At 34.4% G+C, this 20,532-nt stretch overlaps 1 protein-coding gene across 1 annotated transcript; it reads right to left on the reverse strand.

Annotated features, from left to right (window-relative positions):
* Positions 1–1,046: 1,046 nt before the first annotated feature.
* Positions 1,047–19,066, reverse strand: LOC145138062 (GDSL esterase/lipase EXL3-like). Its single transcript, XM_079072210.1, has 5 exons — positions 18,743–19,066; positions 18,338–18,468; positions 17,975–18,208; positions 16,889–17,144; positions 1,047–1,503 (listed from the first exon to the last, which is right to left on the reverse strand). The coding sequence occupies exons 1-5, from the start codon at positions 19,062–19,064 to the stop codon at positions 1,319–1,321; spliced, it is 1,128 nt and encodes a 375-aa protein (XP_078928336.1). The 5' UTR covers positions 19,065–19,066; the 3' UTR covers positions 1,047–1,318.
* Between the last annotated feature and the right edge of the window lie 1,466 nt (positions 19,067–20,532).

Here is a 20,532-nt window from a genome sequence, read left to right on the forward strand (position 1 = left end):
TCGTGGCTTCAATAGAGCAATGTTTCGAGTTGGATTCAATGTTATTCGATGAAGCGGTTGGTAGATTGAAGGCATATGAGGAGCGTATAAGAGGAACCGAGAAAGTGGAGGACACTCAAGGTGGGTTATTGTGGGCTAGTGAGGAAAAATCACATGTTTGTAAGCATTGTGGCAATGGACGTTCAAATCGGGATGACTTTGGACGTGACCGGGGAAGAGGTCGGGGGTCCGGGAGAAGTCGAGATGGTAATGAACGTGTCCGGGATAAAAGTCACGTTAGATGTTACAAATGTGGTGAGCTTGGTCACTATAAAAACGAGTGTCCTAAATGGGAAAAAGAAGAAGCGGGTCCAATCGAAGAGGAATCGGCATTGTTTTGAACGACGAGTGCCTCGTATGACAAATCCGATTAAAGGGTCGGATATTAAAGCGGTGGCATTTTAGGAAAGTTCCATATTTAAGTTTTATTTTATTGTTTTAGAGTTTGATAAGGTTTCTATTTTATTGAGTTCATCTTTTCGATTTAGAGTTTGAGTAGGATACTATCTTAATTAGTATAAATAGTTGTAGTCGTTTGTTTTGTTAATGCAATTTCAGTGCTTCTATTTAGTTTAACTTTGTTAGCAAGAAACTTGTTCTCTTTTTTTGTGTTTCATTTAGTTTTGTTTCTTCCAAACACAGGAAGGAATTTGTTTAGTTTATTACTTACAAGCACAATTATGTGCTCTTGAGGCTGTACTTAAAAATCTGAAAGAACAGGCCATCAAAGATAGGCAATACTTTAGGTTTGACGACATTGTAGTAACCTTGAGTCAAGTGATTACTGCCTTGGGTGATATTCAGTGAAGGGTCACCTCCACTTGCACCAAAGCAGACATTCAACAGATGATAAGTGGAATTCGAGTGACCTTTAATCAGTAAAGCTTATTTTTTATAATTTCAATAAGCTTTTGTGTATAATTAGAAACATATCCTTTTGTCAATCAAGTATGTGTAGGCCTTTATGTAAGAAACTAAGAATACATGTAGGTAGGTAAGTAAGTATAAGCACCAAAAGTCAGATGGTTATGGATCAACAATGCTAATATTAATCTTAATCTATTAATAATAGATGTTCTTTATCTATTATTTAGATGTAGTATCTATCAAAAATGCTAATATTAACCTTGATCGGTCGAGAAACAAGTGACCATGGAGAAAAAACGAAAGATAAGCGATATGAAAAGCCTTCCAACATCTTTCCAAGATCTTGAGATTTGAAGGTGGAATTTAAGTACTTTAGATATAGCTCTTCTTGCATGGAATGACGATTCTAGGGTCACATAATTAAGTTCTTCAAATTTTTGTTCAGAAAATCTCTAACGATTATTCTATATGCATCCTCCGTAAAATGAAAGCTATCCCAGAATATGTATTCCGACACATTTGTACATGTGTACTTGCATAAGAAAGCCACCTCTATAGTGCCTGTACCACAGCAGCCTATGTTTGAAAAATCAAAACCTGAAATATTGAACATCATAAATATTAGAAAATAACCTTTTCTTTAAAGAATGAACAGAAGTCCAAAATTGTCATGACATGTATATCCGTGCATTCAAAATTTGTATGTAATATTTGGATTTGTCTTATTAAACCTGGAAAATAGAAGTACATAATGTAATTTTAACATATATATATATATATATATATATATATATATATATATATATAGAGAGAGAGAGAGAGAGAGAGACGAACTTGAGTTATGTTGTCTATCAAACAGCTTAAATGGTTGAAATCAAATAAAAATGTAAATTGTTATGAAGGAAATCGGTTGAAAACATCCCAAGTTTAACTTTCACGCATGTTCATTTTTAAACTGTTTTACTAAATAGCAATAGTATTTTTAAATCATTTTAATATTTTAATTATTTACATAAAAGGTAAAATCTAGACAAGATATTTGAAGTCAAATCAAATCAACTAAATCTTATCCATGAAAAAAAATATATCATTTAAATATCTAATTTGTCCGGTTCACCAACGCGAATGGCGCCCATACAAAGAGAAACGATCCAATTTAAGGTTCACAACTCACAAGTTTTATGGGATAACTGATAAACTAAAGTAAGATGTTTTATTATCGAATGATTACTTTTAAGAGCGAGTATATACGTATCTTCATATGGTGGGTGAGATTTGGCAGATTGTCGACCGAATTAAACCTTGCACGGAGAGGAGTAAACATTTCTAACACCTTCTGTCCTTTATGAAATGCTTTTGAAGAGAACAAGGTGTACATATTCAAGAACTGTTCCAAGACACTGGAGATTCAAGGGCATATACAGACTTGGTGGAATGATTTTTCTGCCTCAACGGACTCTTTAGAAGACATGTTGGGGGGGTAAACTCTACTGTAAAAGAGGGAAGAAGGTTTTTAGACACCTTAGAAGCGATATCTAGAGCATTCTTATGGACTATATGGAAATATAGGAACGACGTGATCTTCATCTCCAATACTAAGGTTAAGAGTCCGTTAGCTTTAGCCTATGATGTCAAGGCTTTGGCTTTTTTATGGATTAAGAGTAGAACGAAATGGCATAGGAATTTGATTTGGAACTCTTGGGTTGAAAACTCATTGTATTGTACCATGTAATTCCAACTTCTTGTTGTTTTTAATTGAAGTCTGGCTGTTAAAAAAAATAGTTGCATAGACAAAATTGAAAAAAATTGAGAATGTGGTTTATTATTTTACGTGGCTAACGATTAATTTTTAAAAAATTATAGATTTTGTCTTTTAGGTTTATTGTTGAATTGGTCCCTCTTTAAATTAAAATAACTAATTTACCTTTAGAGCATCCACAATGGTGAGTTTAATGAGAGAGTTGAATGAGGTGGCAAGTCTATGTGTCATTTAATGGATGAAACTCTACTATTGTGAAATGTCACATTGTCATTCAATAGATTTGGAGTTCAATGATCATTGAACTCTTCAATGGGAAAAATGAAAGTTTTCAATTCTTAAATATTTACTATAAATTACATTTTGTAACATTCTATTGAACTTTGTAGAGTTTAATGCATTGTAGGAAAAAAAATGATAGAGTTGTATGGATTGTAGAAAGATGATGTGGCAATCTATTGAACTCTATGGAGTTCAGTGCATTATGGATACCCTATGTTAAATTTTATATTTTTTTATTTATTAATAAGCTAATACATTTAAAATAAAAAATAAACCCCAATCCTCACATCCACTCACCCCATTTTCTCGTGCAGCACTTTGGATTAGGGATGAGCGTTTTATACCAAATCTTGATCTCGTACCGGTACCGAATTTAAAAATAGGGGACGGTACTCGGGACTCCAAAATCACGAAATTCGGGATTTGGTACTGTCGGTACCGGTGCTAGTACCATTCCCGGTACCGGTACCGCTAAAGTTAATTCGGTACGGTATTCGAGATTGACTTTCGATCAAATATGGTATTCAGAAAATCAGGAACGGTAACGATCGGTACAGGTTTTGTCCCTACTTTAGACTAATATTTGAGACCACCACTGTCAGACTTCCACCGGAAGCCACCGAATCGGCGCCTCAGCTTCGGCCTCCGCTGTCGGAAACGAAGTTATAAATGACTAGTTCACCTTGAAATCGAAGCCAAACACACCTCAACCCCACACATTCACATTCTTCTTTGTATTCGACTTCACTATCACACACCCTTCCCTCCTCCTATGGTTGTCTTCTCAGAAGACCACCACCACTCTTTGCCACTTTAAATGAAAATAAAAAAAGAAACCCTAAATTTCCACAACTCTAGAAAAAGTAAAAAATTACATGGCCAAGTATACTTATGCAAACAAACAAGTTAAAAATCATCATTCATCTGATACTCACAAACTTTTTTGTCCCCTTCTTTACCCGATGAACCCTCAAATAAATGACAAATGAAGGGGCGAGTCTTGGAGTTGAGTCTCGATTTTAACGTCACCATAAGCTACCGTCACCATCATCTTCGTCACAAAGTGCCATCAACATAAGAAATAATGTTTTGATTTTGACACCATCAGAAACCACCATATATCTTCATCTATGTCGCTAAGATCCACTAGCATCTCCGCCATTAAGTGTTGCGACTTTCAGATCTCAATAAGGGGAAGGGTGGGTCTGGGTTTCCTTGAGGGGATCTGATGCGATTTTAATAGAAGATGTGTGGCAACAGAGGAGAGGTTGGTTTATGCTGAGAGCTAGTGTTGTTGGTTTAACGGTGAAAGTGGGTTACGGTGGTGAACTGTGCGGGAGAGGGTGAGACGAAGGAGATGATGAAGGAGGAAGGGGGCAGATATAGGAACGGGAAAGAAGAAGAAAAGGGGGTATGGGTGTGAGGCGGATTTATTTCTATTTTTTATTAACAAAAATGATAAAAACAATTAAAAAAATGGAAAAACAATTAAAAGGGTAAAATAGACATTTCTAGTTTTCTAAGGACCAAATTTATAATAAAACGACCTGAAAGGGACCATATCTGCAATTTCTCAAATTTATGAACCTTAGTCAGAGAAAATGACAAACCATATGGACCATTTTTGCAATTTTGTCTAGTTGTATATTTGATATTTTGTTATTTGTTATTTGTTATTTGAAGAAGAAGAAGAAGGAAATCCATTAAAAATTCATAACTTCTACATCCGACGTCCGTTTTCGTCTGTCTTTTTACCGTTGTGCTACTATTGACGAGACCTTCGATTCTCATTTAGGTCGTGTCGGCTAAAAATCACTCGATCTAAAATTCGAGTTTTGAGCTGTCTATTGCTAAGCTGAAACTTCGAAAAATCATAGCTTCCTCATACGAAGTCAGATTTGGGCGTTCTTTTTATACATACTCTCGGTTTAACGAACACTACGACTTTCGTTTAGATCACTAAGGCTAAACAGTAGTTTATCAAAAACTCACTTTTTACGACATTCGACACCGTGCCGGTTTTGTCGCCAAACTTCGACAGGTCTTAACTTGTTCGTTATAACTCGGATTTCGGCGTTCTTTATATGTACGGAATCCTTGTAACATATACTACAACTTAGTTAAGATTAATCCTTCTAAATAATATTCCATCAAAAAGTCATTTTTGATGCTTATCGTCTCTTAATTGACTAACCCTGATCTACGGGCGTTACAACTATCTCCCCCTTAGGATGATTACGTCCCGGAATCATCAACGAAAATAGGGCATGTATAATGATTCCATACGTTATCTTTCCATCCTAAGTAATAACTATGATGCTAAATCTTGCACCTGTTCTTCATACCATGTTGGACTTTCATTTGTAACCTTCAAGTTACAAAATAAATCCTTATTGAGGACTTCTTCTTCTTCTTAGGATAAGTACTTCCCCTTATCTATTGTAACAGATCAATGGGTCATGTTCTAATGACCTTTCATCGGATGATGCAACGCCTAGACTCAAGTCTCTTTGATTCAAATTCCAGAATGGAATATACCTTCCTTCATATTCTAATGTGATATAATCACATTTTATCATATAACATTTATGGCTACAAGCTTCATTCACAACGAGCGCGATGCTATTGATCGCATTGATTTCAATCTTCTGACTTAATTCAGATGTTACATCAAACTTGGTTCTCTGAACCACGTAACAAACTCATCGTAGTCGGACTCAATTTGATATGACCACTAGGGTCATAATATCAATCATCTCATTAGTCATTACCGAAACGATGGTAACGACATACTTGAATAAAACGAGACCAATTACTAGCTTTTCGGTAACCTTGTGACTTTCCCTGATCCAAGCGTGAGTCTTGTGCTTCCAGTAGTATAGATCTCTACTACTATTCACACCTACTCATACTCGTCCCAAGTACTGTCTCGCAGTCTGTAACGCCCGTGTTTCGAGGCTAGGCATTAATATTGACATAATGGTCTAGGTTAACCTTTGTAACTCATTTGGAAGAAGCGAAAGGGAATTATGTGAATATTATGTGTTTTATGCTTAATTATTAGGGTTTAATTAATTAAGAATAAAAATGAGCGTCAAAAATAAATATTAGATAAAGCCGATATCTATTAAGAAACTTGTAGTGGGCGTGACAAGGATTACGTATATATAAAGAATGCCGAAATCCGAGTTATAACGAAGAAGTTATGACCTGTCGAAGTTTCGCGACAAAACCGGCACGGGGCCGAATGTCGTAAAAAGTGAGTTTTCGATAAACTACTTTTTGGCCTTAGTGATCTAAACGAAACTCGTAGATTTCGTTAAACCGAGAGTAAGTATAAAAAGAACGCCCAAATCTGACTTCGTATGAGGAAGTTATGATTTTTCGAAGTTTCAGCTTAGCAGTAGACAGCTAAAAACTTGAACTTTAGATCGAGTGATTTTTAGCCGACACGACCTAAACGAGAATCGAAGGTCTCGTGATTAGTAGCACAACGGTAAAAAGTCTTACGAAAACGGACGTCGGATGAAGAAGTTATGAATTTTTAACGGATTTCCTGTCCCGGTCTGTTAAAAATAATAATATAAAAATTAAAGTCAAAATTAGCCGACGAAGTCTAAACGAAAGTTGTAGAGCGTAATTTTACCTACGCGTGCATATAAAGAACGTAAAAAACAGAGCTCGTATGCGAAAGTTATGGATTTTAGAAGTTTTGGCGCGAAAATCGAGGAATAATGCCAAAACCGGGAATTTTCGCACACGTGGACTTCGGCCACGTGTCTTCGCCTCGCATGTGCCATCTGTCCGGAATGTTGCTGAGTCATCCGACGCGTGCCCTCTTTTCCTTGTGTCCGAACCCTCGCAGAAGCCACGAGCTTCCCTCATCGGACCCGGACTTCGGTCCAATCAGATCATGCCAGCGAGGGCCTCGCATGCGCAGCCACATGCGAGCCTATGTCCTGCGAGCTTCGGATCTTTGCCACCTGGAGGCTTCTCAGCCGTCCGATCAGAAGCTTCCCCCTATAAATAGAGGGTTGCGAGACTTCCCGGGTAATTTTGGGATTTTGCCCTTTTTCACCCCTAAACTCATATTTTTAGCATTTTGACCTCCCCCGATGCCCCGAGATCATTTCCAACGCCCGGAACACGTCCCGGAGTGCCCGAAGGCCCGGAAAATTTATCTTTTCGGTTTCGAAGCCCGACCCTCGCAGAGCCCGGTTTCTCAATAAAACTCCCGGTTTTATTAGAAACGATCGTTTTAGGAAACAAATTGCTGCCCGATTTTCATTAAATCAAGTGAGTGTATAGTCACTTTCACCTTACACATAGATATGAAGTATTTACCTTAAAATACGTGCTATGAGTAAATATATTAATTGTTTATTTGAGGTGACTGTTGAATTGATGTTTTATACAAGTTTTAAACTGTATATATATTTTTATCTACAAATATGTTGGGTAAAACATGGGTAGATGAATTAGATGATGTGTGATGAAATAAAAGTGATGAGAGGTATCGATGTTTAAGATAATCTAGTCATCTAGCAGAGTATAGACAACGGCCACAGACTATTTTAGATAGCCCAGTAGAACGTTAGTAGACTTGTAATCGGTACGTATGTTTGAACTATATGTTCATTAGGTATTTTTGAACTATGTGTTCATCCATTAGTTCTTCCTTTTGACACTATTACGTGTCGGGGTACAGGAGCGTACGGGAGTACTTTATCAGTATTTTCCTTATACTTTTATTTGGAAGAGCTTTGGAGTCTTTGTTCTTTTATGAAGTGATCGGACGAGCTTCATGAGTTAGTGATATAGATCATGAGTTAAATAGTGGGTGTGTGATGAAAGGTGAGTTGGATAGATGAGATGATCAGTGATATAGATCATAAATTGAGAATGAGTGGTGAAAAATGGGAAAAGCTTTTACCCAAATGTTGGCGTGAGTGGTGCAATATGAGAAAAGCCCTTAGCCAACGTTGACCCCCGTCATTCAGCAGAGTAGGGATGACAACCATGGACTGTTCTAGACGGTCTGCGGAACACTAGCAGGCTCGCAACCTGTAGGTGTTAATGGACTTGAGTGTTCATTCGCTGTACTCTAAAACCCCCGTCATTCAGCAGAGTATGGATGACAACCATGGACTGTTTTGATGGTCTGTGGAACACTAGCAGGCTCGTAACCTGTAGGTGTTAATGGACTTAAGTGTTCATTCGCTGTACTCTATTCCCCTCATGAGTGCCTTTAGGGCATGTAAGGCTGGGGAAACCCCTTAAGTATGTTCATCAGCTGTATGGAAAACCCATTGACATGTATTGCGGGGAAAACTCCCGTGGGAAATACCGTCGATAAATAAGAGTTATGGACTTAGTATAAAGAAAACTCATTGACATGTATTGCGGGATGTTTTATGTTAGGATGTCTTGTTTGAAGGAAAGCAATGTTGTCACCTTATTGGTTGTTTTATGTTAGGATGTCTTGTTTGACATAACTTGCTGAGGGAAAGCAATGTTGTCACCCCCGATGTTTGTTTTATTTGACATAACTTGCTGAGGAACCCCCAAAGCAATGTTGTCACCCCTAGTGATAATCCTTAGGCTAGGTCCCTTGTGATAGTTGTTTTAGGGACGTAAAGTGAGGATAATAGGAATGGGTAATTAGGGTTATTTTTGGTTGGTGAAATTAATAAATTTATTATTGACTGAGAACTTAATAAGTTTATTATTTATTGTGGGTTGAAAACCCTATATGCTCACTAGGCTCCCAAGCCTGACCCACTCATTTTATTTGTATCACAGGTATCGATACGAAGTTGATTTACACTGAGAGATTAAAAGAGAAGTAGATCACTAGTGTAAATGAATGTAAGTTTTGTTTATGCTTATGTTTTTGTATTGACAATGACATCCCAATGGTTTAAGTGAATAAAATTCATTTCTTCGGAAATGATTTGATAACATAGTTATCATGTTTATCTGGGAACAAATTCCGCAACACTTTTAATCAAATGATTACTCTAAAATTATTTTAAAAGCATAAATTAAATCGGTCTTTTCTGGCCGTGAAATTGGGGATGTCACACAGTCCCCAAGTCCTAAAATCACAAAACAATTTAACACATACGAATGTGTCCAATTAATCATAAAATTTTCCTAGACTCTACTAGGACTTCTTCCATGCGTATCTTCAATCGTCAATTCTACTTCAACTTGGTTGGTGATGGAAATTCCAGACGATGGGACCACTTCAAAAATTACACCAATCATTCCATCATCCTGCCAATCGAAGGTGTACTTCAGACGTACCGTACCCCTCTAAACGTTCTGTTATTTTATTAGACATATTCTAAAGGCAAGATACCACTCTTACGATATCTTCTGATAGGTATCATTCACTATCATAAGCTTTTCATTTCCTCCATCTACTCAATTCTCTACGAGTCTTCACCATAACGTTTTGTACACCCAAACAGACGTTCGGTGTACCGGGCGAGAATTTAAGATAAGAAAGCTTTATTTACGATAGACGTATAAATCTCCTTATCACTTTGAAACGTTTACATGTTAGTTCTAATCTCGTAATCATACGCTTAGAATCCTACACACATAAGGTTTCCAGATCCGGTCGGCAACAGACCATAGATCCGAACAAATAATAGCATATAAGGCATCCTTATAGCTATAACATAAAATATTTAACACATAAAACATTTTAGGCATCTTTCCTAAAATAAACTTGTGCTCGTGTCTAAAATATAGCAGACACTCATCTCACAATCATCGCTTAGCATTCTAAGTTTAAGTCTAGAAATCCTACAAATTCCTAGTTCGCTTAAACTAATGCTCTGATACCAACTGTGACATCCCCTAATTTCTCGGCCAGAAAAGACCGATTTCGTTTATGCTTTTTAAAATAAAATCAGAGTAATCCTTTTAAAAGGTGTTGCGGAATTTGTTCCCATAAAAACATGATAATTATATTATCAAATCATTTCTGAAGAAATGTATTTTATTCACTTAAACCATTGGGATGTCATCGTCAATACAGAAACATAAGCATAAACAGAACTTACACTCACTTACACTAGTGATCTACATCTCTTTTAATCTCTCAGTGTAAAAGTAACTTCGTATCGATACCTGTGATACAAACAAACTGAGTGGGTCAGGCTTGGGAGCCTGGTGAGCATATAGGGTTTTCAACCCACAATAAATAATTTATTATGCTTAAACATCAAACAATCAACCCAATTACCCAATCCCCATTATCTTATTTATTTCTTAAGGATTTACCCTAAGAATCAAATCTCACTCATTCCTAAGGATTCATCCTAAGGAATAGGCACGAAGTCCATCGCTGCCCAAGGTTTATACTACAAGCACTAACAAACGTCGATCAAGAATCGACTATCCTTCATCCAATCATTCCTCAGGATTGACCTAAGGAATTTATCCAAAGTCCATTGCTACTAAGGTTCATACAACAGGCACTACGTCACATAGTCGCCAGGGTTTATACAATAGGCACTACGTCTTATAGTCGCCAAGGTTTATACAATAGGCACTACGTCTCATAGTCACCAAGGTTTATACAATAGGCACTACGTCTCATAGCTGCCAACGTACTAAATACATAGCTACCAACATACATCTATACTGTACTAAATTCATAGCTACCAACGTACATCTATACTGTACTTTTATCCCTCATACTTTATCTACCCATGTTTTACCCAACATATTTGAAGATAAAATATATATACATTTTAAATCATTTTAAACATGTATAAAACATTCATTCAACATCCATCTCAAATAAACAAACAACATATATACACATATCACGTATTTTATATAAAATACTTCATATCTATGTGTAAGATGAAAGTGACTATACACTCACTTGATTTGATGAAAATCGGGCAACAATTCGTTTCCTAAAACGATCGTTCTAATAAAACCGGGAGTTTTATTCAGAAATCGGGCTCTGCGAGGGTCGGGCTTCGAAACCGAAAAGATAAATTTTCCGGGCTTCTCGGGCTCTTCGTGGCGTATTCCGGGGGTTATAATCGATACCGGGGCTTTGAGGGATGTTAATATGAAGAAAATATGGAAAAGGGGGCTAAAAGTGGCAAAATTCCAAAAGTAACCGAGAAGGCTCGCAAGCCCTCTATTTATAGGAGGTCCGAAGCTGCTGATCCAATGGCTGAGAAGTCTCCACGCGTCAGCTGATCTGAAGGCTCGCAGGTGGCTCGCACGTGGCTGCGCATGCGAGGGCCTCGGTGTCACCTCCTGATTGGACTGAGGTCTAGTCCGAGGTAGGGTGGGTTCGTGGCATCATGCGAAGGCTCGGACACGAGGAAGAGGACACGCGTCGGATTCTCACTTGACCGCTTCGGATGACTCAGCAACTCGGATGACTCAGCAGAATTTTGGATACGCGTCGGATGCGAAGCGAGGACACGTGGCCGAAGTCCACGTATGGGAGATTTCTCAGTTTTGGGGATTTTTCTCGGTTTTCGCGTCAAAACTTCTAAAATCCATAACTTTCGCATACGAGCTCCGTTTTTTACGATATTTATATGCACGCGTAGGTAAAATTACGCTCTACAACTTTCGTTTAGACTTCATCGACTAATTTTGACTTTAATTTTTATATTATTATTTTTAACAGACCGGGACAGGAAATCCATTAAAAATTCATAACTTCTTCATCCGACGTCCGTTTTCGTCTGTCTTTTTACCGTTGTGCTACTATTGACGAGACCTTCGATTCTCATTTAGGTCGTGTCGGCTAAAAATCACTCGATCTAAAATTTGAGTTTTTAGTTGTCTACTGCTAAGCTGAAACTTCGAAAAATCATAACTTCCTCATACGAAGTCAGATTTGGGCGTTCTTTTTATACATACTCTCGGTTTAACGAACACTACGACTTTCGTTTAGATCACTAAGGCTAAAAAGTAGTTTATCAAAAACTCACTTTTTACGACATTCGGCACCGTGTCGGTTTTGTCGCGAAACTTCGACAGGTCATAACTTCTTCGTTATAACTCGGATTTCGACGTTCTTTATATGTACGGAATCCTTATAACATATACTACAACTTAGTTAAGATTAATCCTTCTAAATAATCTTCCATCAAAAAGTCATTTTTGATGCTTATCGTCTCTTAATTGACTAGCCCTGATCTACGGGCGTTACAATATCTTTTATGTCCGACTACACACCCCCACCCCTAGTTCAAGTTTGATATGGAAAAAAATATATTGAAAAAATCTCTCGTCCGAAACCTCTATTTGTCTAGAAATATCTAGATGATCACCACCATAAACAAAGGCAATAGAAGTAGTTGCATGATTTGGGATATCTTAAGGACCAATACTTAGCAGGAAGCACGCCGATGAACCATGTTTGTTTAGACAATGAACGGTAACATCATACGTGTTTGCAATGAGAAAAGTAATTGTCGACATAATAAGTCAATATCCAATTACCGTAAAGTTGATCCAACGTAATTCAATGAGTGACTTGTGTTGTTGAAATAATTTTCATGAATGAACGAGTATTCTTCGATGTGCGGTACTAACTCGTATTATAAATTTGATTGAATTTTACACTAATCGTTTTCACAATGAACGAGGTAAATAACTATTTCCCGAAATACACAATTTAGTAACTATGAAATGATATAATTAATCTCATACACCACAACATACAACATTTGAAAACGACAAAGACAACCCATATAAATTTTTTTTTGACCAAAATGCAGACAGATATTTAAACCATAAGGATCAAAACTATAATATACTATTTAATAATAATAATAATAATAATAATAATAATAATAATAATGTAATCATAACTATTATTATTATTATCATAGAAAAGACAAAAAAAATCAAAAAAAAAATCAAAAGGGGTTAATAAATAAAAAAAAGATTTAATAAGTGAAATATACAAATAAAATGATTTGATGAAACCCTAATTAAATTAATTAGTTTGACAGAGGTGCAACTAAGTAAGGATAAATAATTATCAGTTTTGTATATATTTTTTTTAATTGTTTGTAAAATAAATATTTTTAAGCGGTTATCAATCTTACAAATAATTTTTTAATTCATTTTTTGAATTATTTGTTTATGAAATACCATCATTATTATAATAATAATAATAATAATAATAATAATAATAGAAATAATAATAATAATATATACACGGCCAATTATATATTGTTTTATCTAAAATAAAAAAAAAATAAAGAGAAACTGAAGTTGTTGATTTTAGATAAGACCAATTATATGTTGCTTTATTAAAAATAAAAAGTAAAGAAAAATTAAAGTTGTTTATTTTAAATAAATACGATAATTTAACCAATAAAACTTCTAATATAATATATAAAGAAACGTTTTAGAATTTATATTAAACTATTATGTTTTTTTACTTTTTACATTATTTCATGTTTTCTTATGATCTAAATAACATTATATTTTTTTGTTGATATTTTATTCTAATTTTTGTATACATAATAATTAAAATGCAGTTATGGTCCCTTGGTTTGTATAAATCATTAGTTTTTGTGTTAGTATCGAGATTTAATTATGGGATCCTTATTTGAGTGCTTGGTCCCTAGAAATAACCATGTTTGCTTCCACCCTTGAATGTATATGAAAATACCAATACATCCTTTTCTAACTTCCTGCTTTATTTGACATCGTTGATAAACATAGGGGCCATTTCTGTCAATTTTAATACAAATACCCTAAAAATAAAGCAAATCGTGTTCCGATGCGCTTCAACAACCGATTGATGGATAGGTATGGAAATTGCACCGGACCCCATGGGGAATCCGGTTGACCTGTCTCGATTGGGGACGGGTATTCCCTGCAAAATTGGTACCGGGTATGGGGTTGGGGATCCCCGTTATGCTAAAACTGGGGATGGGGTTGGGGTCGGGTAAACCAATCTCCAACCCGCCCCGCCCCCACATTGATGACACTATATATATATATATATATATATATATATATATATATATATATATATATATATATGTTCAGGTTCATTTGAGACGATGCTAATTTTGTGAAACCGTGAGACCAAATCTAAAAATAATTTTAAAATGCAAAATAAAAGGAAAAATCCAAAAATTCTTTTTTTAATTATTATTTTCGGAACTTTAATTACCTAAAAAAAATGAAAAAAAATTACCGTTTTTTATTTTGACAAATACGTGAAATATTCTAATAGAATATTATATTGTAAATATTTTAATGTGATTTTTAGAATGTTAGAATATTCTATTAGATTTGTCAGATATGTAGAATATTCTAATATTCTACTAGAATATGTAAAAAAAATGTATTTTATTTATTTATTTTTTATTTTTTGGTATTTTTTTATTTTTTTTTTGGAAAATATAAATTCCAAAAATAATATTTGAAAAAAAAAAATCGAAAATTTTCAATTATTTTGCATTTTAAAAATGTTTTTTTTTATCTACTAAATAAGTGGCTAGGATTGCATCTCACGGTCTCACAAAATTAGGTCGTCTCACATGAACCTAACCCTATATATATATATATATATATATATATATATATATATATATATATATATATATATATATATGAAATAAGTCCACTAAGAATAAATTTATTTGTATTGGACCGAGAGTTCGCATACCAAATTATGTTCCTAATTCTAAGAGTTCTTAAATCCTCACTTTGTTCGACGGTTCGTATCTCAAATCGTCACTTCTTGTTTTGATGCGTGTTAGACTTTATTATTTATGTAACATAATATGATTATGGGCTTTGTTTTTTATCACTTCAATAAACTTGATTTTTTTGCATAAGTTTAGTTTAGTTTTTTTTTTTTTGATAGACCAGGGATGGGCTGGGGACGGGTCGGTGATGGCACGGGGAAAAGCCCAAAATTTAAAGGGGATAGGATTTGATTCCCTGCATCCGTCAGGGATGGGGATGAGGTTAGGTACTCGGGGATAAGGACAGGGATGGTCAACCCCGCCCCATACCCGCCCGATTTCCATCCTTATTGATAGAGGTGGCACCCTCCTAGCCTCTCCATCGTCGGCCTCCGGTGGTCAAAAAAGTATTGTCGAAGCCGGAAACCGACGGATCTAGCTTCAACTCGCACTCGGCTTCTTCAACTAGACCTCTCAACAACCAGGATTCATCCACACTTCCATTTACTATCAATCCATTCTCAAGTCTCTCTCCATCTCCTACCAATCCACCATTGTTGATACGCTAATGAAGTAATTCAAAACTTATAAAATTCAACTCAATCCTTCCATCTACGGTTCGAATATCGCATAACATATCTCGGTCAAAAGGGATCTCAACTCGTTCTTGGTATTTAACGATGTTAGATTCTTGATTCCTGATATTAGTCCTGAAGCCTGTAATTTGCTAGTTGCAACTCTTTCTTCTACTAGGAATTTGGGTTACGCCTACCAAATGTTCGACGAAATGACCACAAGAGGTATTTGTTTATCTACACTGGAGATCTATAACGTTTTTATGAATGTTTAGCTAAACAGTTGAATTAGATAAACCGTTGAGCTTCCTTGATGATGTGAAAAACCAAAACCAAGATGTAAACGATTCAATTCTTGCATTTTTTTTATTCTTCAAGGGATGTGTTTAGAGAGTGGGGATTGTGGTATTAGTGGTGATCGATGATGATGATGATTTTTGGAGATTGTGGTGATTGGTGAGCATTTTGACCTCTAGACCGGGCCATATCAGAACTGGATCGGCTTCAGTCCGGTCCAAGGTCTATCAATTTCTGCAAAACAGTCTGGTCCAGTTCAGTCAAAATACTTATGCCTACAACCATAATATATAAACCAACTTTCAGTAGGCTTCAGCGAGTTGTACCATATGCACCTAAAGTTGTATCGGTCCAACAGATACAAGAACCGGAAAACCCAGACATGGACTGAACTGGACCTTAACCGTCCTCGGTCGGTCCAAAATCCACCAATTTCTGCCAAATCGGTCCGGTCCAAGAATCGGTCTGGTATTGTTCGGTTCAAATACTCACCCCTACTTCCTGTGATGAAATCACAATACCAGGACCAAACTAATGATTTGTGCAAACCATGAGGACTAAAATTGTATTTTACTCAAAAGTTTATTTTAAAAAATAAATAACTATTTCATAATAAATATCAGAAAGTGGTCATTTCATATACGATACCACCCATTTTATTCATTTTAATGAGTTACCTACATACAATAAGAGTGGTTTAACACAAATTTAAAAGAATGTAACGATTTGTATGTTTAGTACAAACATATTTTATTTTTTGTCTAATCAAATTCCCGTCCGTTTTGCTAAAGCAAAGTGCCATTCAGGTTTATCACTAAATTATAATGCAAAATGCAACTAAAATGCTAAATAGTACTAATAGGAAAAAGAAATAAAAGTGCATTATTATTTTACTAAAATGCCCAAAACGGAACTTCATTTAACTATTTTTTATTTAATAAATAAATAAATTTAAAAAAAAAAAAAAAAAAAAAAAAAAGCATCGCTATACTTCCACTTTTTTTGTTTCAAATAAATACATAAATAAAATGATTTATCATCCACTTACTTATTTATATATACTCTCACTATCATATCCTTGTTATCCAATTCTAATCAAATTAACTTACATTAACGTACTATCAGTGTGGGACAAAATGACAATCGAAAGAATGTTTAACATACAAAGTGTTAATGTTACAAACTTATAACCCTCATTGATGTTTTATGCTTAGTAATTTAACTTAAATTGGTAACTATTATGAGAGTATAAGTATATAGTTGTATACCTTTTTACCCAAATATATAATTGGGAGAAAATGCATGAAAGTATAATGATGTTTTATTTATTTTGTAATGAAGGAATGAGTAAAACATACCATATTTTCCAGGGTTTTGGATCATATCAAGTGGAAGATAGTAAGCATCAACGTAAACCATCTTTGCAAAAGGGAGACGTTGGCTTAAAGAATTAATCTCCATTGATAGCTTGGTGTTGAATAATTCTGCCAACTCATTGTAGTTCTTAACACATTCTCTTTGTATTCCTCCTACTAATGTTCTTTGTGAAGGTAGACATCCTATTGGTGGTAAACTGAAAACTCCGATTCTTCGAACACCTAAATTGTATAAATCCTGTTGATTTTTCAACCGTGAAGTTAGTGTCCTTTAATGTAATAGGTATACGGTGTTTGTTTGAATGAATCGATTCGATCTTATCCATATACGTGAATTGAAATTGATTTCAGTTTTCAAAACTTGGATCCGAATAGTACAAAGTGCAAACTAAATTAAGATTTGATATGAACCAATCAAACATAATTAGGTTGGATTGAATTTTACAATTCGGTTTTCAAGAGTAAAAATATTTTTAAAAAAACATATAACTTTAACATTAATAAGTTTGATTAATCAAATTTAAAATCCACAAAGTATTTATTATATGCCATTTTAGTGAATTAAAAAAAACAAATGACTTGTTAATCAACATTTATATTAATTAAGACTTTTTTATATGGTACATGCTTTCTAATTAAATTTAAAAACAATTCTAATAAGTTAACAAATCATTAAATATATATTACAAGTAAAAAAAATATAAATATATAAATAAATAATTGTTATTCAGTGTTGGACTATTTGGTTTTTGTATCATTAACCAAACCTAATCAGAAATCCAAAATAATAATTCAAATTTTGTCGAAATAACCAAATATCCAAATAAAATAGTTCATTGTACAATTAAAAAATATCGATTTTATCTAAATATTCGACAGCAAGTCAGCAACAGGCCCAAGTAAGAAAGAACTATGATATTGAGTCCATTTTAAACATATTATTTTGTATAAAAAAACCAACCCGGCCCGATTGATCCATCTAGAATTTATCCATTTTGTTTGGCTAATTTATGTACTTAATCATGTCATGTTATATATCACAGTAATTAAACCATATATAGTAGTTACCTGTAAGAATGAGGAAGCAGAATCCACCAGAAGACGAGAGTAGGATTCAAAGTCAAAGTGGTATCTTCGTAGAGGGTTATTAAAATACGTATTGGTGACGTCATTACTCCCTGTTGCCACAACGAACAATCCTTTGCTTAATATATCATTTACTGCTTCCTCACCTGCCATCGACTTCACCTTCTCCAAGTATTCTTTGAACAACTCTATTTGTCCCGGAAGTGATATCACCGACTGTACGTACACATGCATTCATGGGCAAATAAGTAAATTCACACAATCATAAATTCACACATATCTAATCTAATATATTTAATATTTAATATATGAAGTTAAGAACGATATTAAATATTAAATATTTACAGCAAGCTGAGACGTAAGAGGATCATATCCACCACCTCCCGATGCAAAGTTTACTCCGGTTCTTAGATCTTCGATCGGTAGGCTTGGGCCAAGATAAGGTGGTAATACTTCTTTGATTCCTAGTTCTTCAACTGTAAATTATGGTAATTGTATCAATAAACAATAAATAATAGAATTCAGAACATGCTAAATATTGTCATCATTTACTCAATATGCATATCTTAATTCTCTTCCAAAAAATGCCCTCATCAACGACATTACTTTAAGTATAATTTGCACATACATATATAGTTTTTAAGCGACTACTATTTAGAGGTTAGTAATTAGATCATATAAAATTAATAAAAAGAAAGAGATTAATTATATACAGGCATATGTATTATGTATATGTATGTATGTATATACCAATGAAATCAGGAGGAACTTTGCCATTAGAAAACCTGCCGGTGGGTTGACCTCCATAAAAGTCTTTTCCATAAGGAGGGTAATTCACCTTGAAAACTGTCGCCAAGTTATTGTTGTTTCCTGTATCTACTACTGAATCTCCAAACACTATCACTGCTGGCACTACATGAGTACCCTCCTTCAAACGACAACGTTTTCCTAAATCACATGGTGACTGATTTGAATCATTGCTTATGCCACTACACTGCAACTGCAGCAAAAGCAGAAGTGGAAGAAGAAGAAGAAAAGAAAGTTGTCTATGGAGGAGGAGGAAGACTTGCATTGCTATTTTCGGTAAGTGCTTAAGAAATGCTCTTTTCAAACTTATATTTAAGAGCATTAAATACGCACATATCCAACTATATATCCCTGTCATATGTTTGTGTTTTTTTTTTATTATTATTTCTTCTTATGATCACAATCATTTTTTTCATTTTAAGTAAAATAATAACATTATTTCTTGTTCTGGATTTCAATTTTCAACGTAGATAACTACAAAATTCATCATGAACAGAAAGAAATGAATTTTCTATAGTTTTAACTCTAAAAAGTTAATGTTTTTGTTCTAAATCTCTTGAAATATATATATTTAATAAACTTGTGTATTTTCTGAAATACATTACACTAAAGACGATATAATATAATCTAAAGAAAGTAAATCAATATCATTCAGTTTATAAAAGTTATTTTAAAAGGTTTCATGGAATACAAGTTACAAGTTACTACACGATAAATAAATGAAACAAGCTCAGTTACATTTGATATATAAGTAGTATTTAATCAAGTCTATAATTAAATCAAGAATAGAATTATGAGTTTAATATATAACTTTACTAAAATACTATATGTATATTTTTTTAATCTATCCATATACTACATCTGCAAAGTATTAAAGTCTTTACGTCTTACTGTTATATCATGCAACATGGATGTGGTTGCAGGTTATTCATTGTGAATTTATGAGGCTTTTGCATTTTTCCATGCTTTCTAGATATACTTTAATTTGGGACACAAAATCCACATTATAATTTTATTTTAGACGATATTTGATAATACTGTTTACATTTAGATATTGGTGTTAGTTTTATTTTTATTTAATTTGGACATAACTTAATCATGAAATTGTATATGAAGTTGCAACTTAATCCAACTCATGCGATACAAACCAATGCACTAGTACAGAACGTATTTAATAGTGCGATGGTTTTTTTTTTGGTGCGGTGAGAGCCTAAAACCGCACCATTAAAACATTTTCGTATTAATAAACTAAGAAACCGCACCAGTTAAAGCATTTGTTGGAGCGGTTTTCTTATATCCGCATTAAAAGACATCAAAAACACATTATTTGATGCGTTAGTTCCAAACCGCACTATTAAACACATTTATATAAATAAAAACCGCCTCAAAAAATGATATGGTAACCGCATCATTTGTTTATTCTTTCCCTCTAAAATTTCATTCTAATTTTTCATTTCCCCCAAACTTTTGATTTTCTAACAAGCCAAAATTTTCATTTTCCCTCCTGAGTCTTCGATCTAATAAACGCATCATTAAAGAATGGGGATCGCATCATAAAAGTTGTACCTTTACTGTGTGAGTGTTTTTCCCCCTTTGCAAACAAAACAAAACACATAAATTCTGTTCTTCTTCCTTATGTTCTTTTTTTTCTACTTCACGTTCGGTGGTGTCAAGTTGCTTAAGATGGAACAAGGGTGGCGGATCAGAAATCTGTAGGCGATGGTGGTGCTTGG

Source organism: Lactuca virosa, chromosome 9, assembly GCF_052849685.1.
Source record: "Lactuca virosa cultivar CGN04683 chromosome 9, Lactuca_virosa_CGN04683_v6, whole genome shotgun sequence".
NCBI classification, from domain to species: Eukaryota; Viridiplantae; Streptophyta; class Magnoliopsida; order Asterales; family Asteraceae; genus Lactuca; species Lactuca virosa.

What these genes read in the sequence shown, in the direction of transcription:
- LOC145138062 (XM_079072210.1), bottom strand. Translation starts at nt 19,064, where the DNA reads ATGCAAGTCTTCCTCCTCCTCCATAGACAACTTTCTTTTCTTCTTCTT. An exon ending in CTCTTACGTCTCAGCTTGCT is followed by an intron (nt 18,209 to 18,337) that starts GTAAATATTTAA and finishes GTGTACGTACAG; the next exon opens with TCGGTGATATCACTTCCGGG. An exon ending in CCAAAACCCTGGAAAATATG is followed by an intron (nt 1,504 to 16,888) that starts GTATGTTTTACT and finishes TCAATATTTCAG; the next exon opens with GTTTTGATTTTTCAAACATA.